Source organism: Rhododendron vialii, chromosome 3a (genome assembly GCF_030253575.1).
Source record: "Rhododendron vialii isolate Sample 1 chromosome 3a, ASM3025357v1".
In the NCBI taxonomy this organism is placed as follows: domain Eukaryota; kingdom Viridiplantae; phylum Streptophyta; class Magnoliopsida; order Ericales; family Ericaceae; genus Rhododendron; species Rhododendron vialii.
The window spans coordinates 23,565,284-23,592,132 of record NC_080559.1 but is presented as its reverse complement, the minus strand read 5'-3'; the positions used below and the strand labels follow the sequence as shown (position 1 = coordinate 23,592,132).

The following is a 26,849-nucleotide window of genomic DNA, read 5'->3' as shown; positions in this document are numbered from 1 at the left end:
AAAAAAAAAAAAACTTAAAAAATTGCTTTTATAAACTTAAAACCTAAAATCTAATCTAAAAAACTATAGAAGCTATCTAAACCCAACTTTGGAATTTTCAGAATTTAATTTAATTTTTAGCTTTTCAAAATCTGTAGAAATCGATAATCTTTTATCTAGAATTTTTTTGTAAATACTTTAAACTGATATTGAGAAGTTAAAATCTCAAAATCTACAAAAATAATTTCTCGTACACACACACTTAGATTGAACTATATATTAATTCAAGGAGATTATATATTTGGTACTCAATTAAAATTTCCGTGAGCTAGCCAGATCAAAAGGCCATGGTCATTGGGTATGTGATCCTACAAAGTGAGGGATATATTACCACAAGCATGTAGTATTATTAATCTCATCCTTATTATTACTATATCAAGGGCAGAGGGAAGAAGACTAAAGTGGGGTCGGTCAAGTGACCCCACTGAAATTAAAAAAATTCACACAGAATAGCTATAAGTTTTATTAGGTTTTCACACAATTGACCCCTACATATGAAAACATAACTCAATAGTTTTAATTAGTAGAATCACTTTATGCCCTTTATTATTGTCAAATTAACTCGATCAAATTCTCAATGACTCTAAGTATTTGACCCCCTCTAATTAAGTATTTGACCCCACTATGTACAATCCTAGCTCCGCCTCCTGAGTATATGCCAATACATATAAAATTATTATGCTTATTCATTAGTATTAGTCTTATTAAACAAAGGTACTGTTGGATCTGGTGTGGTGTAGGGTTTGCTTTGTGGCATCTTGTTTTTGTTGATCTCTTACAAAAAAAATTTTAGGCCTGGGTGACATTTGACCGTTAGGGTGTGTAGGTACCTTTGTGTGGTCTTATGCTCCTTACCGTGATGTCATTGTGCCCTGCGTCGAGCTCCTTTTAATCTTTGTATTCATCTTCAAAGATTAATAAAATCTTTTTTTTTCTGTTAAAAAAAAGTTAAGCAATTTATAACTCATCATCTATAATAGGTGAAGTGATTACTACACCCATGGTAAAAAAGAGATGTATTGTTCATATAGTGGTTTAATTGTAATTAAGTAGCAACACAAAAGATTAAAAAAGTATAGTTCCTAAGTAACAACATAATATATATATATATAACACCTAAAAAAACACCTCATAGTTCCCGATCAAATTTTGATGATTTGAGCCGCTTAATGTGATCAGAACGTGATTTTAAAGGTACTCGTGAGAAATCAGCAAAAAAATGACCGAAAAGGGCTTAATCCGAACAGTTTTTTATTGAACGGTTCAAATAAAAACTGCTCAAATCAAACCTTTCCCGGTCATTTTTTTTTCTAATTTCTCGCGAGCACCCTTAAAATCACATTCTGCACACATTGAACGGTTCAGATCATAAAAATTTGGTTGGGAACTATGAAATTGAGATTATGGGTGTTTTTTTAGGGTGTCCCTTGAACCGTTCCGTGTATATATATATATATATAAACTATGAAATCTAATTACTTTGCTCACCACTAAACAAAAGGAGGTCTAAGAACAAAATATCCACAACATTTTGCGTAAAGATGTCTATGTGGTAGTGTCTCATTGGTGAAAACTAGCAATCCATCTAGTTGTCAATGAAATACTACATTGAGATGTTGTGCATGTTTTTGTATTAATAGACTTTCTCTTTTTTTGAACAGCAATTTTTTTTTTATTAATCTTAAAATAAAAGAACAGAGATTAAAGGAGTGGCAAGAAGGCCAACCAAAAACCCAACACCTAAGCCCTAAGGCCATTGTTATGATAATAATGCCCATAGGATTTATGCCAATTAATGTGGTGCATCATCTCTCAATAGTGGCCTCGTTTGATAACAGTGATAGATTGATAGAATTCGTAAGATGATGAGATTATGATTAAAATTGGTAATGAGAAGAGATTGTTAATGAGAACTGAGAATGGATTGATAATAAGTATGTTTGTTTGAGATGAGATGAGATGATAAGATTATTAATATCATGTTTGTTTGAGATAGGATTAGATAATAGAATTATTAATATCATGTTTGTTTGAGATATGATTAGAACATCCGCAATGGGGTTTGGTATATTTATGTGTTAAAATGTGTATTGGGATAAAAATGGGTTCCACAAGTGTGTGTTAGACATTATTGACATAGGAGTGTGTTAGAACATCCACAATGAGTTTGGTAAATTTGTGTGTTAAAATATGTGTTAGGATAAAAAAAATGGGTCCCACGAGTGTATATTAGGAGTAATAGACATTTATATTTTATGGTTGGAGTTTAAATTATAGAGGTAGGACCCATGCTAGCACATTACAAGATTTAACACACTCTAGCACACAAACTAATGCAAGCGTGCAAAAAATACATTTATTTATTTTTGCTAAGTCTTAACACACACAATTAAACACACTAGTTAGTATACCCATTGTGGATGCTCAATGAAATTGGATTGATAGAAGAAATTAGTAATGAGAAATGGTTGAGATTGGACTATGAATACCAAGTTCCAAGGAGTATTCCTAATACTCCGTATTGGCCTGCTTGGACATCCCAATAGACTAATAGTCGGGACCTTTTTTTGTAACCAAACGGAGTATTAATACTTCCATGGAATTAGTACTCCCATCCCAACCCTCAAATTTGTTATCAAACGGGGCCTATATATGATAATGGAGGAAAAATTAAAGAAAACAAAAGAGGAAAAATATACTCCATTGTAAGGGTCATCATCGGGCCGGGCCGGGCCACCAAGTCGCTGCCCAAGCCCGCCCACGGGCCAAGCCAACCGGGCTTTTTCTTTTTGGCGGGCCGGGCTACCTACCATAAATTGAAGCCCAAGCCCGGCCCATGGGCTAGCCCAATTGGCGGGCCGGCGGGCCAACGGGCGGGCTTAAATGTCCTTGGGTAAAATTAAATCAAGGGTTAAAAAAAGGATTTTGTGGGATTTTGGGCTAATAGGCGGGCTTTTGGGCGGGTACCACGGGCGGGCTCACGGGCTGGGCCTACGGGCGGGCCGAGTAAAAATTCATAGGCCCGAGCCCGCCCATTACAAACTACGGGCCGGGCTAGCCCGCCCGTTTTACGGGCTCGGGGCGGACGGGCCTTCGGGCTAAATAATGACCCTTACTCCATTGGAAACACATGAGGAGTATTTGAAAAATTAAACAGATGCCAAGAAAGTATTGGAAGCTGAAGTTACGGATTTAAAGACAAAAGAGTGCAAAATATCAGGGGTCGGTCCATTGGAAACACAAGAATAAAATCAAGATATCATATGAGTACCCGCCATAACTTCTAATACAAATTCATCGTTCCTTTCATTTCACAATAGAAAAAAAAAAATTGGTTTATAATTATATAACCCATGACGGAACATGCTTGTCGCATAAAGAGGAATAAGAAATGACTTCACTCTTTCAATTCATTTCTTCCCATCATTATTTCTCCTTCTCGCCTTGTAATCGTTACTCCCTCTGTTCTAAAAGAAAAGTCTCATCCGCAAAACAAAAACTTCAGGAAAAAAAAAACTCTTTTTATCAAAAAAAATCCAATTTGTATATTATATCTGTCTTTTTAATGCTTAAAATTGCCACAATAATACAATTTTAAGGGCACTAAAAGACAGATTTTAAATTACAAAAAAAAATCCCACCTTTTAAGGTTTGAAATGTAATGAGGTGGGCAGAAGGTGAAATAGTAACTAGGAAGGTGCTCAAATCAGTGGGCTCAATTATTAAAGGCTCTGGTAGTGGGTGCTATCCACCAGTGACCAACTAAAACAACTTGTGGCTTGTGGGCGAATATCCCCTCCCCTACTAAAATAGTACAGTATCTTCTTTTCCATTTTTATACTCCTATTCTTTGCTATTTTAAATAATTTCTTCCTCCACTAAAACCCTCAAAATGCATATCTTAATTACTACTATTTTTTATGCATATCTAATTACACTGCAAGTCAACACCATATCAAGTCGCACTGGCATTTTGGTATGGATATGTACCGATGTACGTACACAAGTCGAGCTGAGTAATGGTCTTGCCATTATCGGCTCGGTTCTAGGGTATCATTGCCGAAGATTGTTCTTTGCTTGTTCTAAGGCTGATGACCTGACAATTCTGCCACATGTACACATAAATTTCGGGAGAAAAATTAATTGGCATGAGGAGAATTTATAAATTTTAAGGGGAAGCGTAAACTGATGCATGAAAAATTAGATGATTGCAAAAAAAAAAATGATGCAGTACACATATCAGAGAACTCAAAAATGTAAGAAACTCCCAATCTACTAGCTCATTAGTCAATAGCACCTCTGATAGAAATGGGCTACGAGAAAAAGTTTCGAAAGAAAACTCCTGAATCATAATCCGAGTAGCTATGTTGGCCAACAGCATTTTCAGCCGGAATATTGAAGTATGCAAATGAATGTTACACATTGTGAAAGCTTTGAGATCTATATAAAAGTTGATTCGCCTAATCAAAATTCGCAAACGTCGAAATTCATTGGTACTATTTGTCGGAAAAAGAAACATTTTAATTTTGATTTTTAATTTTTTTTTTTGAAAGTACTTATGGCAAACGCGGAAGTAAACGTTGTGAGTGGAGAATGCTATTCCTTGGTAGGAGATGCGTGTGACCATTTGTATAAGAGAAAGGTCGAAGCAAAAATGATGATGGCTCAAGTGATCTTGTCATCAGATTTAGGGTTTTGTCCTCCCCTGAAGTTTCTCGTTCGACTCTCCTTATCAGCAACTTCGAGCCAACCTCATTCACGAGTGAGCTTGTGAAACGGCTGTAGAAACTGTAGAAATTGGTTCGAGATACGCGCAAGCTAATCCGAGGCATCTTATATTACCCCTCAAATAATGATGATCCTTGAACTGTGGAAAAAGTTTTTCTTTTCCACGTAAAAGGCTAATAATAGAGACGTTGAAAGAACAAATTAAAGTGATGACGAATCATATATACTTTTTGGGGGGGTAGGTGGGCGAGGGCAACTTCAGCCTTGGATCTTACCCTAAATAGGAATTTTTGTTATGGGTCTAGTGGGTGGGGAACCTAGTTCTTTTCTTCCCCCTCCATTAAACTTTTCTAGCTAGGGTCTATGTGGTGCATACACCTTTAAGCCTCTTGTAGGGTCTCTACTAGCTCGGTTCTCTAACCTAGCTAGGTAGTTATACCATCGGTTTGGATTTTAAGAGAGATTTGTAAAAATAATGAGTGAAAAAAATAAATAGAAAAAATTTATTGAGAACCATACGCAGAGGTTTAGAGACACCGATCAAACAAGCTCGGAACATATTTTTATTTTGAAAAACAAATGTTGAGATGATTTACCGTAAAGAAAAACTTATTTACGAAGCCTCCGTAAATAAATTTTTACAATGCCCAATCTCACGCGTCAAAAGTGTTTTGGCCAATCCGGAATTCAGAAGAGCAGGGAAGAGTTCGTTTAAAATCCGAATCATTGATTATGGAGACGGACTGGTGAGATTGTGCGTTGCTGTAGATAATTTTTTCATGGCTCCTCCGTGAATAAGTTACTCTCTTTACAATATATATAAAATTGGACGATAAAATTTTTTCAATCACATCATGATTCACTTACTCGATCGACGAGATAAAAAAAAATTGATTGAGAAAAATAAACGGACGTATAGTGGGGTTGATAATGGGCGTACTGCTCATGTGATGTCTATAGAAGGACCGTGCGGTTTATTTTTACAACTAATAAAATCTCTCTTTTTAGTTCTGGAGTCCATATTAAATAGGAGTGACTGTTTTGTTCGGACCCTAAATTAATATCATAATATGCAAGGGTTTTTATTTTTATTCTATTTGGCTGGTTAATATGCAAGGTTCCAAGCTAAGATTGAACCTGCGTGCAGTAAGAGATATTATATATATAAAATTTTGGTGGGGGGGGGGGGGGGGGGGGGGGGGGGGGGTGGGGGAGGAGATGAAGTTGATAACCCTTCTTGATAGGTCCAATGGAGGTTACAGGTAATGTAGATTTTGTAGGGAAAAAACTACAATGGAAGAGGTTATCAATTGTTTTAGTAACACCATATGTCTATTAAGCTTTCGTTGATTTGAAAGTCCCCTTTTAGTAGTTTGCTAATCTCTAAATTAACTTTCCATTTATTCTGATTCGTGTGTGTATATTTCAGATGATATATTCAATGAATTTCCGACGTACCAAAAAAGAAAAATGATAGTATATTCAACTTGGGCTTGGCCAACCATGCATATGTATCATTGTTAAGACGCAATGGAAGTTGGACAAACCTAGCCCTTATTTAGGTTATTAATCGAAAGGCACAAAATTCAAATTTGAAAGTTTCAAAACACCACTAACTTTTTGAATAAAAATAGTACTACTAGGAAAAACCACCACCTAATTATCATCTTCAACTCTCCTCTCCCCTACATGAAGAAGTTGAGAAAAGTGAAAAGATTGTGTGCCAACAAAATTATGGTGTGACCTGTGAGGTGGGGTGTACTAATTATTCATGCTTCCCATGAAAAGTTGGTTGCACCAACAAAGTTATTAAACCAATCCACATGTACCTACACAAGATTTCAGCCATTAATGGTCGCAAGTACAATTGAAAACTTGGAGCCAGCCCTCTTAGCTAATTCGAAGGAAACAGGAAACGAGCCAAGTTTTAGGAGGTTCGAGCTCAACTTTTTGGAAATTCAGTGAGCTTTGAGCTTGCCTCGAGCTTTAAATGACTGCAAATGTTCGAACTTGGGCTCAATTAATATTTGAGAGCTCAAGCTCAGTTGGTATACTAAACAAGCCTCCAGAGAGGAGCCTCACCCATACGAGCTTATAAGCAGGTTAAGAAGAAAAGCAGGGAAGCATGTTGGAAACGACTATTTGTTGAAGTTAGATTAACATGAGCCAAGCTGCAGCTAATCTCAGGTCATTCCCTTAATGAACCATACCAATCCGAACCCTTAATGGACCAAGCCTCGAGCTGCTCGCAAACAACTTGATTAGTTTGAAACCCTTGATGTGCATGAGGGTCGAGGCAGCACCAACTATAACATCCAGAATCTTCGTAGACGTCTCCAAAGCAAATTAAGAAACAATAATTGAACCAAAGGAGTACTTCAACACTTGCAAACACCATGAACAAAAACTGGTTGCTTAAAAAATTCATCATTCTATGATTAAAAAAAAAAATCATTATTCTCATTTGCCATATAAATACATCGACGACACACTCCACACGCTTACCACAAATATTATCTGAGAAACCCAACTCAACGTGAATCAAACAAGGAATAATACATACAAAAGGTGGGGAAACAAGAAAAAGCAGCAAAAGCAGAGCTCAACACAGCACTTTCTCGGCGGAATCAAATTTACCTCGCATTCTGTCCACCTACTTCTCTAGACAACACCATTACACAAGGATAGGCCATATGCACCAGTCTTAAAATCACCCATACAAAAAATTGTACAACAGAAGATTCCAAAAGATCCAGTAAGATGCATCCACCCCACAGCAATATATGTTTAAGTGGAAAGCTGGAATCTGCCGCTAGGCTTTTTTCTTCTCCATCCCTGAGAAATTACTAAGATTAGTACAATGTACACTTTGGACATGTTCCACTGCTAGGTAAGGTAGGAGGATTGGATAAGTTTTTTGTGGGACTCATTTATATAGATTAGGTTGCTAGATATGCATTCGATCCCTCCCAAACATGGGATGGGGCAGTAAGTACAAATTATCATCAACAAGAGTTCCAAGAAGCTCAAGTGTGTTATGTTTTCATGGACTTCCAACAGGGATTGTCCTTGTCCAGCAACCAAACATGGCCTTAGGTTCAGTATACCAAAAGGACAAATAATCGAAGAGTTCACTTACAAAGGCAGCATAATACACAAAGGTCAGTCCAGCCAGAGCAATGAATCCAATTTGAAACACATTATACCTGCAATACAAATGTGCATTATCTAAATGAGTGCTCAGGTCTCAAAATAATGATAGTGAAGTAAATTTGAGAATTGTGACTGACTTGTATAAATATTTTATTCCACGAAGAGATTGCAATGTGTGACCAAATATTTCCTCTGCCGCAGTAGCTTGAGCATAGTACGCGAACGCTGTGGCGCAGAACTGAATCACACTGAAAGCAAAAAATCCACCAACCATCAGTTGGTAACGAGTTGAACGTCCACAACGAAGAAGAAAGAAAAAGTAAGCAATGTAACTTCAACGTAAATTGTAAGCAAGAGGACTGAAATAATGCACAACTCAAAATTCGAAAATTGTAACCTTTGTTTAGGCAACAAGATGAACTTAGTTAATTGGTAAAAACTGAAAAAACTAAAGACGTGCAAGAAAACTGCAGTTCAAACTCTCTATTTTATTTCTGTAAGAGTAAGCAATAGAACCTATAACCAAGAGAATGTATTGTTCCAACTTCAATATGTGAAGGAGAAGTTAAAGAATACAAGACGCCAACCTGATGGAGCAAAGAAGAATAAGTCCCACATTAAAAAGAAAGGAGTTCATGAGAGTGCCTCCCCACCTGTATCAAAAGTATCAGGTTAGCAGCAGCAATCAGAAAACACGAAAAATATACCAGATACTGTATTATGAAAAGAAAAACAATGTTCATACTTCATGGGATGGATTGTAATGAAAACTAATCTCATGCCAAGCATCGTTTCCCCAGCAATCACGGCAAGCAAAAGGTAGAAGCAGAAGAATGCAAATGCTGCCGTACCCAGAAGACCTGGTGAAGGAGCAAAATGTGGATCTCAGTTTACTGTTAATGACTCATCAAACAAAAGGGGGGAAAAAAATTGAAAGAAAAGTAACAGGCATGAAGTTGCATTATACCCCAAACATCATCCAACTTGATGAAAACATCATTCAGGAAAGGTGAAAGTGGAGGGTTGATCAATAGATATATCACTATATGTGCAACCCATGCCACTGAAACAATGAGCCTGCCAAACAAGAAGTGAAGATAAGTACGCAAACAGAAACTAGAATAGTACCAGAACATTGGCTTGAGTGTAGGAGAAACAACCATCATAAAAGAAAGAGAGTGCGTCTCTTAGTTACACAAAGCGGGAGCGGGGACGGGAGCGGGGGCGGGGACGGGGGAGCGAATGATCATAGAAGTGTGGGAGTGCCATTGGGAGCGGTTTGGAAAAATTATTAAAATTATAAATATATTTTGAAATTTTATATTGTTAAATGTCAATATAAAAATATTATTCTACCACATAAAATATCACTATTAAAATTTTAAGTTTCTAGTTATATTTCAACATTTTTATTGTAGCACATGATTACACAATAGAGCTCTTGTGCAAATTAAGTAGGCGTAAAAGTTAAAAGGCATTAATATGACTCTAAAAGGTTAATATCAGATGTGCACACCAACAAGAACAAAACAACTTTAAAGGTACCAATTGCAACTTGAATCGTAAGTCTCTCAACAGTTTTTTGGGTGTAAGTTCCCGTAGAGGTAAGGAACGAGTTCCCGTCATCATTGGGACGAGTTTCTTGGAGTTTCCTTCGACGGGAACGTGTTTCAGTCGAAGAAACGTGGGCATAGTTGAAGGTTCCTGCGTCTACGATCCACATGAAAGAGATTTGAGTTTTATAATGTTTACCCAACAATAATACGCACTAGAAAGATAGTACTGCATATTCAGCAAGGCACACTCCCTAGTCCCGTATAACTTCTAGCGCCCAAAAGCCAATACATATACATCTTAGTGGCATAACAATTAGGAACTCATCTATATGTATGAGGATGGTAAACTAACAGCTTTTCACCAGTAATAATACCCAAAATACCATATTTGAAACGTCCTAGCTTCTAAATACACTTCTAAACTTCTCGCTACACCCACCACATACATTGTAATACCTGTATTTGTACACTAGGGATAACTTTTTGTTTAAAAGCTCCCCTAAAACTTTCGTCTAGGCACTGGAATAAAACACCAGCTATTCACAATGTATTATTTGCCCCTAAAAAGAATACCTGTACTTCTATTAGTTTGCCCCTAGTGTCATTCAGTCCTTGTAGTTCCTCGTGTTTAAGTTTTTTTCATGTGCCAATTAGTCCAATTAATGACCACCATTAAGAAATTGCAAGAAAAGGTAGCTGCCCTAATTCTCAGAAGCACCAAGGACCCATATGCCTCCATGTGCTTGACTACACCAAATCCCTCCTCCATTCCACCCTCGCCATCAGCCGACAACCACCACCATTCTTTCCTCTATTTTCCTTTCTCAAACTTCAGTTGGCCACTACAACCTGCCCAACTCCCCCGCACTGATGGCCAACCTCTCCCCATCTATCCAGATGCCACCTACCATCACTCCGCCCCTCCCTCCCTCCCTCGTCTTCCCTCCACGATTTGGAGTCAACCACCATTCTCTGTCTCTGCCATTGTTTCCACTCTGATAGTACTACATAAATTTATGCTAACCTCAATCTTTAAATCCTTCCAAACCCTTGACAACTTCCCCAAAACCTCTCAGCTCAACCACTCTCCCAAATTCATTCATTCAGCAGGGCCAAACCTCTCTGATAACCAGCCCATTGTTGTCCTGGATACTTATCGTTCAGCAATGCCCGTAGCGCGATTGGGAAAATCAGATGTGGGTCTTTATTCATGGCCATTGTTGGTATGATGGTGATACCGTAGGTGTGCACCAATACAAACACAGCACAAGGATACGACAAGACAAGCCGTATTCTCAACAAATAATAATCAGGAAACAACACAGCCCGGACAAACAAATATAGTTTTACATGTATCTAAAGATTGAAATACTTGATTAGTCACATCAAAAATAAATTAGTGTAATAGAATCAACAAAATCAGAAAATCATTATCAGAATCTACACTAGCAAAGAAGTATGAAGATGGAGATGAGATGAGATGTAAAAATATCAAACAAAATGAAAAGAAAATCTAGAGGGGGTTACTAGATATAGGTTTTTATTTTACATTGCGCCTCAAGTAATTTGTCAAATTCGAAATTTTTGCATTAGTGATGAACATGCATGTCTTTCAAGTGGCTGAAGCATCTGTCTCTAGTTCTAAAAATCAAGGGAAGAACCTTAACTTGATAATTGTTTGGTTACACAATCAGACAATCTCATCATCTGAGCCAAGTTCCAAAGGCGCTGATGCTCCAGGGACAGCAAGAAGGAAAGGATAGTAAAGAGGTCTCCTTCCAGCTCAATCAAACCAAGGGTCCGTTTGAATAGTGTGAAAGTGATAGAAAAAGCAAGAAAGAGAAAATAATTATTCTTTTTTGGTGTTTGATTAGCATGAAAACACAAGAAAGTGTAAGAAAGTAGATTTTCTTGTACAACTCATTAAAGCATGAGTATGTAGCTTCCAATTTCTTGCTAAAAACACAAGGAAATTTTATTTCCCTGTAAAAATTGCCACATTTTATCACACTTCCCATTGTGTCCATAACAACTTTCCTTTTTTTATCACGATCCATAGAATATATAAAAGGGTAAGCTAGTAAAGTTTTTTTTTCCTTGCAAGATTCTTAGGAAAGAAAATAATTTTTCTTTTCTTTTACTTTACTTTACTTTCTTTCATTTACACTTTCCAGCACAAATTTCTTTCTAATCAAACGGACCCCAAAGGATGGAAAGAGGGGACCTTTTTCCATACCACCTACCTATGCTTGCTCTCACCTATATACCAAACACAAATGAAAAGAGAGAAAAGAAAACTCTGAAATGGACTACATAAATCTGGCAGTCAAAACATTTTAGAAGGTAGTACCACGTAACTGCAAGAAGGAACAATTTATATTTAAAATTAAGTAGTTATCAAAAAATTAAATGAAAAACTACCGCAAGTTCCGCTAGTTAAGACCTACTTATTCAAAGCAGTTCACAGTTGCTGCATACTTTGGAATCACAAATCCACATATAAAGTAATCCCCACAAAAAAACACGATCAACAAAACGTAAACAATAGGAAATATAAGTATTTCAATTCTGATAGCACTAAAGACAGACAACATTTTTGTGAAGATAAGAAAAAGTTCTACTGAACAAGGTCATCAAGAAATTTCTGCGCAAAAGACACAATTTAAACTGGATCCTCCCACATTTTTTTCAAGGAACTGCTAAGGAAGAGGGAAGGCTGACTCCTACTTACCCAGCTTTAGGAGCTATTTAGATACCAATTGTCCCAAAAGCTTAAGCTTTTACAAAATCGGCCCAATAATCTACCACAAGCTACGTAACACCCTCCCTCACGTTCGGTGTGACCCCAATTTTGCACGTGAATATGTCAACATCCAAACATAGACCGAAATAGAATCCAAACGGAAGAAGCATAATGTAAACGGAGAGACTTGAACCCAAAACCTCTGAGAAACCAAAGTTCTCATACCATGTTGAGTTACCAATTGTCCCAAAAACTTAAGCTTTTAGGAAATGGGCCCAACAATGTATATCAAGCTATCCAACAGAAACAAATACAATTTGCATAGAAGTCATACTTACCCCAGAATTCCCAACACAAACTTGGCCAAGTAGCCAAGCACAGTCATAGCCCACGCAGTCTCGGCCTACTTGATCAATCAGCAAAGTTAGGAGACAAAACAGGTTCAGAAAATTTGCAGGTCAGCATACCAAAACATCAACCATTACCTTTTCACCTTGAGGGTACATCTCTTCTAAATTCTTCACATCTTCCTCCAGAAGAAGTAGCTCCTGAAAGATTAAGAAAGCATAAGTTGATACACAACACCATGTAAATTCGCCAAACAGCCCCCGCCTTTAGAGTAGAACAGGGCACCTTCACATTACTATTTCAGTTCTCAACACAAGCAGTCAAACAACTCCAGGTTATGAATGAAAGAAGAGAATATGCGACCAGGCAGTAAGGATCACACGAAGATTTGAGTATTATAGACAACCAGAGCCCCCTAGGATAGAGTCATAGACATACGGCTCACTGTAAGTAAGCCAATACATTAAAGATCAACAAAACCTACTGGTCTTAGAAACAAAAACTGGATGGGAGCCGTCCGAGTATAGTACATATTTTTCCTATCTGGGCAACTAGAGAAAATAACAAGAGCCCGGCTGCTCGGCAATCGGCATGATTTATCAGAAAGAAAGAACTTGTATACAAGCACCTTAGCCAAACTTAACTCCCTAACTTATACATAGCTCATATTGTAGGAATAGCCGTAGGGCAGCAAACAAATCGATCTGTTTGCGAGCAGCTCGAAGCACGGGCTGCTCGTGAACAGCTCGGTAACTGCTCATTTGAGCTCAGCTCGCAAGGTAAATGAACAAGCTCGAGCCACAACATTGAGCTCGTTTAAATAAAAGAGCCAAGCCCGAGCTATAGTCAGCCCAGCTCGAATGAGCTTGCAAGACAGGCTATTTAATTAACAAAATTAATAACCTCAGATATTCGCCAAGTGTCAACTCAGCTTGTGACTCCACACAGCAAGTGATATTCACTCGGGCATGGAAGGCTTTGTAGGAAAGCACTTGTGCCCAACAGCTTCTTCTCTTCCGATGTGGGACAAGTGCAAAGCACAAAGGAAATCCTCAATTATTCAGTCCCACATCAGAACTTAAGCGAAATGGAACCAAAGAAGGCTATATAAGTAGAGAGCCAAACTACTCCCACTAATTCCTACTTCTCGTTGTATGCCTGCCCGAGCTACATTGAGCCGAGCTCAAGCTGGGGCTGACATTTTTGAGCCGAGCTCAATCCCAATGTTTTCAGCTCGTCTCGAGCTTGAGCTGACCCAATTTTTACCGAGCCGAGCTTGAGCAATGCGAAGTTCGACTTGGCTCGGCTCGTTTGCAGCCCCAGGAAAAGGACTCTCAACACCCAATCGTACTAAGGGGAAAATGTCAATAAATACAAGTATTATACTACTTTCAAGTTTCCTGTCTACCTTGCATGTCTGTGTCCTCATTGTTGAAATACATGATACAAACACAGAAGTGATTGCCAAATAAAAGCAGAAGACCTTGTGTTTACCAATTGGTATGTCTAAACTCTTACACAAGCCCAAATTGAAGTTGGATCATGACAATATTTTCTGAAGTCAAATTTTACGCAAAAAAAAAGCAGCTCACATAGGTCTCAGCAATGACAAAAGCAGAGGTGTGATAATGAAAATATCATATCTCACACTCTACGCCATGCACCTCAAATATAACTGAAACACCATTTGCAAAACGAACGGGACTTAAGTACCACAAATGACAAGACGTGACACGTTCTATTGCTAGTCCTCAACAACCCTGCACCTTCGCATTCATGGGTGCATAATGCCCCACGAGCTATCAATGGATTGGGGGTAAACGTTATTACCTTCTCTACTGCCTTGACATTTTTCCGCCACTTCCTTCCCTTTGAGCCACCTTTTTCTTCCTGACGAAGAGCATCAGCTGCTTTCTTCAATTCTCTTGCCTTCTTACCTAGTTCAGTTGCTTCCTACGAATGTAAAATCAAATTGTCCATGGTCAACTTTGAAAAAGCTATGCCAATGCTGAATATGTCAGACCAGAAGGCATAGAGAAGGTAACTTCATATGAATACACAGTGCACAAACCAGAAGGTACCTTAATATACTGTGAACGAGTGATTACAGCTTTTGGACGCCGAATGAATGCAAAGATAAGTCCCAATGGTAGGCAAGCAATGCCAACACCGCCAAATATCTGGTAGGACAGAAAAATAAAAATCCTTGTAACGTCCATTTAATCCTTATGGTTCAAAGTTCAAACACAATTCAACATCACTAATCTCTACAAACAGACCATCACAATCCACAATAAACTCGAACGAAGGTCAGAGTCTCTTTCCAAAATGCACTGGCTTTGTTCGTTTAAAGGTTTAGTTTTAGTTTTAGTTTTGTTTCCAATCATTACTTTATTTCTTTCTCCAATCATTACCCTATTTTTTCAATTATTACTTTCTCATCTCTCTCTCTCTCTCCAATCATTACCCCTATATTCAATCATTACTCTATTTCTCTCTCCACCCACTACCAAAACTAAACTAATTTAAACTCCCAACCAAACACAACCACTATAATTGTAGGGTCAATATGATAGCAATTTAAAAACCATTTTTCTTAATCGGCGATAGTATTTTAAATACCATGCTGAATTGTATCTGAAAAATTGCTTCGGATTCCATCAAATTGCATCTAAAATATATTGAAATAAGGAATTTGTATACTTAGCAACTTAAAGATTCACAAGATTGACATACAGTGAAAAGAACAGATCCAACGATGGTAGCAAGAGCAACAACATATTCTGGGAAGGTAGCACGCATGGTCCACGTCGTCTCTGCTGAAGGACTTGCGGAATATGCTGAACACTGGAAAAGTAAAGAATTATCTTTAGAATATTAATCGCTGGCTGCTCATGCTGATCAAAATCAACCAAGTAAAAACAAAACTTGAACGATGATAACAATCAGCAGTATAAATGTTTCTTAACCTGTTGTGTGCCACTTCCAATACATGGTTGACTGCTCGAGAAGCTCCACGTACTGGGGAAGCTTGTAGTGCCAGAAGAGAGATGCATTACAGTGAAGTCAACCTTTCCAACAAGCGCTAGTACCCCCGAACAGGAACAAAAAGTAACACATAGCTCAAAAGTTCGAGAAAATTGAAAGCAATTGTTTAAGTTAAATATAACAAAATGCATCTGGCCAACATGACTACCCTTCCTAGTTTCCCAACGCAGTATGACTCGACTTTAACAAAATGAACTGACAAACAAATTTCTTACAAGTATCCCACTTGAGTAAAGGAAGTACACCATGGTTAACTAAAGCGCCCCAAAAAAAAAGCCACACTACAACGGGGCAACAAGGAAACATACAAAAACAAGTCTTCCCCTCTGTTACCTGGAACATCAAACGTTGCGGTATGTGGAACAGGAACAAGGAACACGCTACGCTACGCTACGTATCCTAAATTGCGGTATGGTGGGGGCAGACTTCTATGGAATATGGCTTAAGATGTAAGAATGTACTCACACAAAGAGATAAAAACCCAAAAGTACAATGTTATTTTTGGAACTCTTAATGTACCATACATTTCAATAAACATTTTGACAGATTTACAAGGAAAAATCATTGAGGGCACCGCCACATGGGGTCCAATGCTATTCTCTAACACATTCGTGTGAGACTCAAGACTAAATATATGAATCCCGCATAAATATGTGATGGAGAAGGGTGTTAGGGCACCACCTAACAATGTCCCAAAATCCCAAAATAATTAATTAATCACAAGCAAGCCTCCATTCACTGAACTTTCGCCTCCATACCACCATGTGTTTTATGGAATTATAATTATGGATTACTATTTTATCACAAAATGCAAATCAAGCGAGGCTCCTTTTCACCTTTTCACCTTCTCCCTTATTTCTTTATTTTTCTTCTTAAATTTATCAATAAGACCACTATCTTTTGTGTTGATGATGATTTGTTTAGACCTCAAAATTAAACTATTTTTACTGGAGGAACTTATAAATTTATCTGCAAGATAAAACTATTTTAAAAATTTTCTTTGTAGCTATTTTAAGATTATCTGATAGTTAAACACTTTTCAACTAGGAATATGCCTTGAAGAAATAGTGCAAAAGAAAATAAAAGCATGTCAAGTTCGTATAAAAGAGAGATAAATTTCTGTTTTTCACAACAAAGTCGCATGTATGGATTGCGCCCCCGTTAGTGCAAATTTCTGGCTACGCCACAGCCTTAACCTATCCTAGAATAACACTCTCCAACAGCCGAAGTATGAAATTAATAGCCGTCTTTGGCAAGAAAAAAAGCAAAACTTCACAAATGCATCCCCTCTTTACCACACATTTAACTAAAATATCAAAGAATCTATGCTCCAAAAACGGCGAAGGGATGTGCAGCTTCTTCAACTCAATCTCAGCTTCATGCCTTTGGCAATAGAAAAATAGGAGTACGATATGTGAAGTATCTTGTGATCCTATCACACAAGGTTGCATATTTATGGGAGGACAAGGGTAATAGTACCCAGAAAAGAAAACCTCAAAAAGCAGAAAAGCTAAAGAAGACTAACCATATAATATCCCAAGCACCAGACCACAGACAATAGCAGTAGTCACCACCCACAACAACGCGCTTTTAATCCGCTTGCCAACACTCCTGCACAAGGCAACCAGCACCTCAGCCATCTCATTATCCATAAACTATCTATATATGCTCATATAGATACAATAACGTGTATAATGGAAGACACATGCAGGGATAGTTAGGGGCCACTGTATTTCTCAACTAAGTCTGTTTTACCCAATTCTCAAAAAATAGGTGCAGTCGAACGAATTGTGCTAATAATTTGATCTCAAAGGGCATAATGGAAAGAAAATACTATTTGCATATATCCCTTGGTATCAGTTTTCTCTCCATTCCACTCACTGGGAGATATTTACAAATATCCAGAAGGTTACATCAAACGGGGCAATCATAAGAAAGCTCAACAACGCATATCCAACAACCACAACTACAACTACACCTCAAGAAAGAACCCAAAATGGGAGTGGAATAATCAAATCTAGCCTTCAATAATGGACCCCCTAACATTCAAGTTGAAAGTGTGGAATTGCTTTTCCTACGTCATTCTTCATTTATCTCTTACTCTCACTCATTTCTTTTGTTTTGTTTTTTTAATCTCTGTTTCTCCTCTTCATCATGTCGGCAAGAGCCACACGACACGCTCGGGCACACACACACACACAAAAATGCATGTGTACATATTAGGATTTAGTCTTTGGGTTGATTCTCTTCCGTGTCAAGCTATCAAGTTATATTCAACGTATCGCAGCTATTGAACTTCACCTCCCTGATTCCCGATGAAACCGTAGGCTGCTAATCCACCAGGTAAATTAAAGGCTCGGATTTATATTTCGGTGAAAATTTGTATTCCTCCAAGGGTGCCCCGATATTTGCCCTGACTAATCTTGGATGCATCTAACAAAGTAATTCCCGGGCCTATGTCCTAGGTACCAATCTCTATAGCAGTGATTTAAATACACGAGGCGAAAGCAAGACAACAAAGCCCTCATTGAAGCGAGGCGAGGCAAGGCGAGCACCTCATTCAAGCGAGGTGAGCATTTAAAAAATTATTAAAATTATAATATTTTTTTGTTTTTTGTATAACTGTTTCGTTAATAATTTGAGGGGGTTAACTGTTATGCTAATAAATAGCATCACCATATTGCAAATATAATTTTTATGGGGCCAAAATATAATTTTAAAAGGGGTAAAAATTCTTATTTTTTTTCATCAGATCGACCTATTTTTGACAGCTCTGGCCCTAAATTGCAACCACCCAGCCCTCAATTTCACTCGAAACCTGCTCAAACTGGTTTTCGATCTACCAATTGCTGATTTTGCGGCGATTTGCAACACTACAGTTGACTTTGAGTAGTTTTCAACTGGACCGAGTTAATTTTGAGTAAAATCGGAAGGACCCAGACAAGTTTGAGCACAATTGAAGTTCATTGGTGGTCGAAAATTACTTTCCGGTGGACGGCGAGGGTGGAAAGAGGTCGGTGGGTGTTAGACTGTTAGGTTTCAAAGGGTTTCGATCGCCGACGAGGGTCGACAGTGACTGGGTATGAGGTTTCGAGGATTGAAAGTGGTTGGCGGTGGATGGGTGTTTGGTTTCAACTTTCAAGGGTTTCAGACGCCGGCAAGGGCTGTACAGGCACCGACGAGGATCGACGAAGGCTGGGTGTGGGGTTTTGGCGCCTAGTCGGGCTTTTAAGGCGCCTCACGCCTCGCACCTAGGTGATTTGAAGCGAGACTAGTCGCCCACCTCACCCAACCTCGCCTCGCCTCACACCTATGAGGCGTCACAGGCTCGCCTCACCTCACCTAGGCGCGATTTTTCAATCACTGCTCTATAGGGAGTGAAGAATTACAATTTTCCAAATGGTCCACGAGAAATGAAAATTCTCAATGGTCCACCTTTTGAGATTCTAGCCAAATAAGTTGATGACTTGATCTATAAGTTTTAGATGCAAATTTTCCTCCGAAATTTCCTGCACATGGTAATCCGCAAAATTTTGAAAATCATGATAGCCAATTGTGCCTATAAAATTTCCTTGCAAATTAATCCGCCCCTTTTTCTGAATTATTACCGATGCAATTATAAAGGATGATTATGTCATGATTTTAATGTCAAAGTAGTTGACACCTTGGCCACACAATCCTTCAAAATGGCCTTCACACTCGCCCTCAATTCTCGTTCAGAGCTTGCACTTTTGCGCTTTCAATTGTCGTACTCACGAATCTTAGTTGTTTGAGACCCACTTGCGCATTATGTGACTTAGGTTGACACGAAACTAGAATATTAAGGAAATTACCAACGGCAAAGATTATTCATATTGGGGGTTTAACGTGTTCAATTACAAAATTTGCTCTTTCATTGGGTACACTTTCCAGTAATTAATCGTTGTGCTTTCAAGATCAATCTATTCACTCGTCTAGATAACATTTTAGGGAGAATTCCTAATTAATCTCGGTGAAATTTAAAAATCATGGATAAACCAAAAGGAAATGTACTGACTTGTCCTGGTCGCCTTCGTAGTAGAACATGGCGAAGGGAATGACGAAGAAGACGAGGACGGCGTCAAGGATGTATATAGCGAGCCAGAGGGTCTTCATGGGCAATGTGAGGTTGCAGGCGCCGTTGTAGATCGCGTGCTGGCAGGCCTGGCGGTTGGCGACGTCGGCCGGCAGCATGAGGATGGAGATGGCGGCGACGGAGAGGCCGAGGACGACGACAAATTTGGGGAAGTAGGCCTGGTTGGCGTCGTCGGGGTGCTGGAAGTTGACGAGGAGGTAGACGTTGAAGATGAAGACCACGACGCAGACGACGATGGCGACGATCACCAGGGCGAGGTTGAAATCGCCCATTGTGACCAGTCCGGATCGGCTCGAGTCGGAATCGAAAGCTAGGGTTTCGCGGTGGTGGGAAATTGAAACCGGAGGAGAGATCTGGTTTTCGAGGAGGTTGTTTCAAAAGCACAGAGAGAGAGAGAGAGAGAGAGAGAGAGAGAGAGAGCCTGACCGGCTATGATGGCCCAAGCTGGTTTCGGGGCAGCCCCCGTTTTTCCAAGGTTAATCTATTGCATTAACCTAAATAAAAAAATCCACTAACCCGTTAGAACCGGGATCGGATCAGGTCCAGTGTGCTAGTGTCCATTTCTGTCCAGTGTGCGTCTAGGATGAGTCCCTATTAAATCTAAAGCTCCACATCATGCCATGTCAACAAGGCCCCCCATTTTGCTTCAAAAGAAACGGAGATTGCCTAACGGAAGTCTTGAAAACTATAACTCTGCAAAAATTAAAAAACAAACGGAAAGCTCCACTCAAGCCATGGGTTTGTATATGAGAACAAATTTTATCCACCTCCAGTGTAAATCTCACTTTTTTACCACCGTTGATCATGGGCTCCATCGAGCATCTATTGTTGTGATCTGAACCGTTTATATTTTAAGATCCGCAATATACTAAAAGTATTGTCATGCAAAAAATCAGCTTTATCGAAAGTCAATAGATATATCAAAATTTGGATTTTAGTTTATAAAATGGACGATCTGATTTCAGTCAATAATAATAAAGATAAACTATCCATTTTACAAAGCAAACTTCAAATTTTGATACTCCTGTCGATATCCGATTAAGTTTATTTTTTGCATGGACACACTTTTATGTGGGGTCTACAAGATGAACGGTTCAGATAAATAATAAACACACAACAAAATTGAAAAAGGTGGTGGTGGAAAAGTGAGATTTTTTTTCACCACCGGTGAAAAGAATTTAATCTCTTTGTATATTACTACCGCTGCCCTAAAGTAAATGTTCCATCCGCAAAACGAGAACTTATAAATAAGACATTTTCTACAGAAAAACATTTTAACTTTTCTCATCAATTAAAAGAACTTTTATGGATATCTAGAGAATTGTTGTAAAAAGTTTGAATTTTTGTATTATTTTTAAGTTCTCATTTTGCGGATCGGCCAATTATTTTTGGACGGAGAAAAAATTTGGCAAAAAAATTAAATGTTCCAATTTTTAATCCGTTTAACTGATGCGAAAATCTTATTTTTCTGATCATTTTGCGCTAAATGATCATAATTACATTTTGCCTCTTGGACTCTCATAATTAAGTATCTACTTTTTATTTGGGACTCTGTAGAGCAGATATTTAATTATGAAAGTCTTAGAGACAAAAATTAATTATGACATTTTCTAGTAAGATGATTAGAAAAATAAGATTTTCACATCAGTTAAAGAGATTGAAAATTTGAGCACTTAATCTTTTTCGATAGAAATTATATTATTTTTAAGTTTTCATTTTGCGGACCGAACATTTATTTTTGGACGGAGGTAGTAATATACAAACACGTGGCTTGAGTGGAGCTTTCTGTTTGTTTTTGAATTTTTGCAGAGTTAGTTTTCAAGACTTCCGTTAGGTATTCTCCGTTTCTTTTGAAGCAAAATGGGGGGCTTGTTGACATGGCATGATGTGGAGCTTTAGATTTAATAGGGACTCATCCTAGCTGCACACTGGACAAAAATGGACACTAGCACACTGGACCTGATCCGAACCCGTTACAACCAGTAAAACCTAGGGCTGTTACTCGAAACCGGAAAATCGATCGAAACCGGAAAAACCGGATTGGACCGGATTTTTTAAACCGGTTGAATAATTTCGATCCGGTTCCGGAAAAATAATTTCGATCCGGTTTATGTGTTTTAAAAACCGGTTGAAACCGGAACCGGTTATATATATGTATAATATATACATATATATATAAAAACATAGGGGAGGAGTTGAATTATGGGTTTTTGGTTGATATTTTGTGGTGTATATTGGTCTAATAAATATATTTATTAGATAAAAACTATTTTTATGGGCTTAATTATGTTTTTATGGATTTTTTTTTTATGTATTGGGCTCAAATTTGATCCTTTTTTGTTGGGCCCAAAAAAAAGGGTTGAATTATAGATTTTTAGTTGATATTTTATGAGTTGAATTGTGAATTTTTTGATGTGTTAAGCAAAAAATATGGCCCATGAATGAAAACTGGATAAACCGGACCGAAACCGGTTGAGCCGGTCGAAACCGGACCGGTTTTATCTCAACCGGTTCCGGTTTTTAAAAATCTCAAACCGGATATCCGGTTTCGACCGAAAAATACACTCAAACCGGTCGAAACCGGACCGGTATCACCCCTAGGAAAACCCCGTTTACTTTCAAACCAAAAAAACAAAAACCATAAGGCTCTGTTTGAAACTCAAAGAAAAGAAAAGAAAATTAAAAACATTTCTCTTCTATTGCTTGATTGGAAAAGAAAGAGAGAAGAAAATAAAATTTTCAAATTTAGTAAATAGTAAATTTTCCTTCTCTTTCCCTTTTTTTTTTTTCCTTTTCCTTTCCTTAAGTTCCAAGCGGAGTTTAAGTTTCCCATCTCCACCTCATCTCCTTTGACGACCAACTCTCTTCTACTCTCTTTTGTTGTATGGCTTTCTTAAAGGGGGTGTTTGGAATTAATTTTTTTTATCGGCAAAAACAACATTTTATTAAAATACTTGATAAGGGTACATTAAGTTAGAAGAAGAGGAAGGAAATCCAATAAAAAGTTGGATAAAAAAATCAAATGAGACAAGCCTAAAAGCATTCAACGGACAAAACCGTAACACCTAAAGGGCAAAGTCAAAACACCCAAAGGGCAAGGCCTAAAAGGACCAAGCCCAACCCTAAGAACCCAAAACTAACCCTAACAATGAAACTAGCCAATCTGCCACCATCTAGCCGCCAAACCCTACACTGTGCAAACATAACCACCACCCTCCCGTCAACGAAAACAGCAAAACCAATGCCGTCGCGAAACCCACGAGCTGTCGAACTCCAAGGGATTCGCCAAGACATTGCCAATCCAAGCCTCACAAAAAGGTTGAAAACTCTGACAGCTGAGCCTCCATATGCCGTCACAGTCCGCCGCAACGAAGCCACCATACACACCGCCCCACATCAGATCTACAATCTCCACACAAAACGTCTACCGAGAGACCACCACTAGCCGTTAGGCCCAAAACTGATTACGCCCATGAGCAAAATTGGCGGGAGGCCTCGCCACCGCGCCTCCACCAACCGCCATCCCACCTAGCCGTTAGGACAAATCGGATTCCCCCAAGAGCAATATTCGGCAGGCAAAAAAGGCAGAGGGAGGAAACGCGGCGAGGGAGAAAAAAACAGCGACCAAAGACGACATAAGAACAAATCAATACTACTAGAGAAAGGGGAAGAAAAAAGAGAGAAGGAGGGAGAGATAGAGAGGGAAGAGGAAGGGGAGGGGGAGGAGAGAGAGGGAGGAGGAGGAGGAAGAACGCCCAGGGGAGGGGAGGGGAGGGGAGGAGAAGCGGAAAGAACGCCCGGGGAGGAGAGGAGGTGAAGAGTTTCTAGAGAGATGGGGTGTTTGGGATGTTATTTTGTGCATTTTCATTATCCCCTTTTCAACTTAATATCATGAAATGTTAACCAAATAATTCTACATCGAAATAGTTGAACTGCCAGTTCGACTGATTGTTTAAATTACAAGGTGTAGGATCCATTTATGAAGAAGGGAATAAGCTCACTAATTGGCATTTTTGGAATAAATATTTGAAAATACTCCATATGAAATAGTAAGGGAAAAAAACCGGTAAACATTCAAACCTTGGTTTGGATGACTCTCAGAGATTTAATTGCAACGACATTTTATTTAGCAAATGCCTTCTGGTTTGGAACTCCCATAATTAAAAATTAATATTTTAAAATTTTGGGCCCGACATAGAGCTAGCTACAATGGTAACTAAATTTAGCAAATATTTTAGGAGTCATACTTAGAGCATCTACGGTGGATAATCAAAAATTGCCACTCCATCTTTTAGTTATCCATTTAAGGGATTGTTAATGCTAAAGTTAGCAATGTAGAGATCCACAATGGTTCAATCAAAATTGAATAACTAAAACTTGTTATATCACCTTTTAAACTTGTAAAAATCTAGAAATTGTGACATAGATATCAATTTTTTCAAAATAGTTTTCAAACTAATAAAAACAGGTTATTAGAAAAAGAGAAAATAATTTTTTGAAAACTTTGATTTAAAAAAAAAACAGTTTTCGGCAAAAAGTTTTTAAAAAAAAACTGTTTTTGAATAAACAAAATTTTTGAATTTTTTTTCAAAAGAACAGTTTTTGAGAAAAAAGTTTTAATAAAAAAGCAGTTTTGAAATAAAAAAAAAGTTTTGGGAAAAACAATTTTAATAAAAAAACTGATTTCAAAAAAACTGTTTTTGCAAAAAAAAATATAAAACTGTTTTTAAAAATATTTTTCTAAGAAACATTTTGAAAATGGAAGAGAGAAGGTTTTTGTGTAATGATGGTGTACTTGATTGAGAAAATATGGGGACAACTAAATTTGATTATTGGCAAAAGATTGGTAGTTTTGATTATTCAATGGCCAGAATTTGATGAGTTGCTAAGAGGTTGTTAAGTTTGGTTATTCCAATGTGAGCTTGTTTTTGAGCAAATGTTACTAACATTAACAACATTTTAGTTTTGAGTTTGTGTGGGGAGCCCATTGACAACCAAAATGAAACTTTTGGCTTTTCTAAATACTGGGAGAGTCTCTCTTAGGAATGCACTGAAGATGCTCTTAGCAGTACCTCTTCTTCACATCAACTTATAAGTAAGTTAGACATCTAGCAAGTGAAAATAAAAATGGTTTGTTTTAGTCGAGGAATTTGGGGAAGTGAGTGGGCTGAGGTGGAGGGGAGGTATTTTTATTTTAATTTTTCTGTGAAGGGGATCTATCTCTTTTTTTTAACACACGAAGAGGAGCTATGGTTTTCTGATGACCAGGAACTATGTTTCTCTAATGGTAATGAGACCCAACCCGACCCGATTTGGAGTATGTTTTCGTCAAATTTTTAGGTTTTCAGTAGGGTTGGGTGTAAAATAAGAAAAACGTGATCAAGGTCGGGTAGAGTTCAAGGCGATATTATTCCGCTTGTTACCATAAGTACATTGTGACCATTAGTAAATTGAAAGAGAATCATAATTAAAATTAAAATTAAAATTAATTCATTATTTTTTAATATAGTGCTTAGTATGTTTACCAAACTTTCATCTTAAAAAATTTAACATTCAATACTTATTTTTGAGTTCTCAATTTTATCAAACAGCTTACACACGACGAGATTAAAAAAAAAAAAAGGGGCGTATAGTGGGCTTGAATCTTGATAATGGGCGTACAGTAATGTCTATAGAAGGACCAAATGTAAGGGGACCCTCCCTCCGTCCATATAAAGCCCAAAGTTTAGGAGAGCCTTGGGCTTGTAACCCGACCTAATGTCTTGACCTATTAAAGACCCAACCCACTAACAACTTACCCAATTTGACCCAAACCCGCCCATTTGCCACCCCTAATCTTGAGCTAAATGGTTATAGAATAAGTGGACCAAAAACTACTGGAGTATTATTTGTAGAGTCCTGCTACATACACAGCAGATCTGTGCACAGATTGTGCACAGATTTCATTGTGGGGCCCACCACGGGTCCCACACAAATCATCCGAGCCGTTCATTAAATGTAAAACATTTTTTCAAAGGGTTTCCGTAAAAAATAAGCTCAATCCGATACCAATAGGTGCTTTATCCAACCATTTAACTTTTCATTCAGATTTTCGGATAATGAAAAATTATATGGTTGGATCGAGTACTTATAGGTATTGGATTGAGCTTATTTTTTACGGGAACATTTGAAAAAATATTTTACATTTAATGAACGGCTCGGATGATTTGTGTGGGACCCGTGATGGGCCACACAATAAAATCTGTGCACAATCTGTGCACAGATCTGCTGTGTGTGTAGACTTTCTGTTATTTGTAGCCCACTAGCGGCCCCAGATAGAATTTTCCAACATAAATAACATTGCGCTCGAGTTCAGTAAGACCGTACTATATACTGTCTTATAAGAATATAGTTACCTAAAATAAAACGAAACTCTCTCCTTAACTCTCTTTCCTACATGAAATTTTCTCATTTTTTCCTCTTTTTTATTCATTATTCTACACTTCACTACTTGAAAATTTTCAATAGGTGACGAAAGAAGTGGTGACGAAATTTACTATTTTAATATAGCTGACGAAACAGAAAAAATTTCGTCACCAAAAGTTACTATAGGTGACGAAAAATTTATTTTTTGTCACCAAAAGTGACTTTTGGAGACAAGCTATAGGTGACGAAATTTACTATTTCAATCGTCACATATAGGTTGTCTCTATAGTGACTTTTGATGACGAAATTTTTGTTGTTTCGTCATCTATAGTAAAATAGTAAATTTCGTCACCACCTTTTTCGTCACCTATCGGAAATTTTCTAGTAGTGCTTATTGATTGGTCAAATTGAGGTAACAAGTAATGTAACTTGTGTTTGCTTTGGGTCTAGAGACCCAATTCCTCTCTTCGCAAACGGTTTCCAATAAGTTCTCTCCAATTACTATTCTTATTTTTCTATATATATATATGTATATATCTCTCTCCACTTAATAACCCTCAAAACTTCCCTCAAAACTCAAACCAAACAAAGCGTCTTCAAGGGAAAAACTACAATGCATGGCGCGCATAAGTTATTTATTGTTATAGTAACACTGTGACAATTTGACATCATGTACCCAACCAATAATAAGGGTCATGTTGCCACTTTTTATGGA

General features: G+C 37.9%; 1 protein-coding gene across 1 annotated transcript; it reads right to left on the bottom strand.

Annotated features, from left to right (window-relative positions):
- Positions 1-7,178: 7,178 nt before the first annotated feature.
- Positions 7,179-20,206, bottom strand: LOC131320555 (LIMR family protein At5g01460). The gene is made up of 14 exons (XM_058351281.1): positions 19,652-20,206; positions 17,141-17,226; positions 15,537-15,652; positions 15,304-15,414; positions 14,649-14,747; positions 14,398-14,520; positions 12,705-12,767; positions 12,558-12,622; positions 8,888-8,997; positions 8,666-8,780; positions 8,508-8,573; positions 8,058-8,168; positions 7,907-7,973; positions 7,179-7,602 (listed from the first exon to the last, which is right to left on the bottom strand). The coding sequence occupies exons 1-14, from the start codon at positions 19,999-20,001 to the stop codon at positions 7,555-7,557; spliced, it is 1,530 nt and encodes a 509-aa protein (XP_058207264.1). The 5' UTR covers positions 20,002-20,206; the 3' UTR covers positions 7,179-7,554.
- Between the last annotated feature and the right edge of the window lie 6,643 nt (positions 20,207-26,849).

Coding starts and splice junctions, on each gene's coding strand:
- LOC131320555 (XM_058351281.1), bottom strand. CDS start 20,001: ATGGGCGATTTCAACCTCGCCCTGGTGATCGTCGCCATCGTCGTCTGC. Junction 14,748..15,303: donor TTGGATCTGTTCTTTTCACT/GTATGTCAATCT, acceptor CTGTCCTACCAG/ATATTTGGCGGTGTTGGCAT. Junction 8,574..8,665: donor ATTACAATCCATCCCATGAA/GTATGAACATTG, acceptor CTTTTGATACAG/GTGGGGAGGCACTCTCATGA.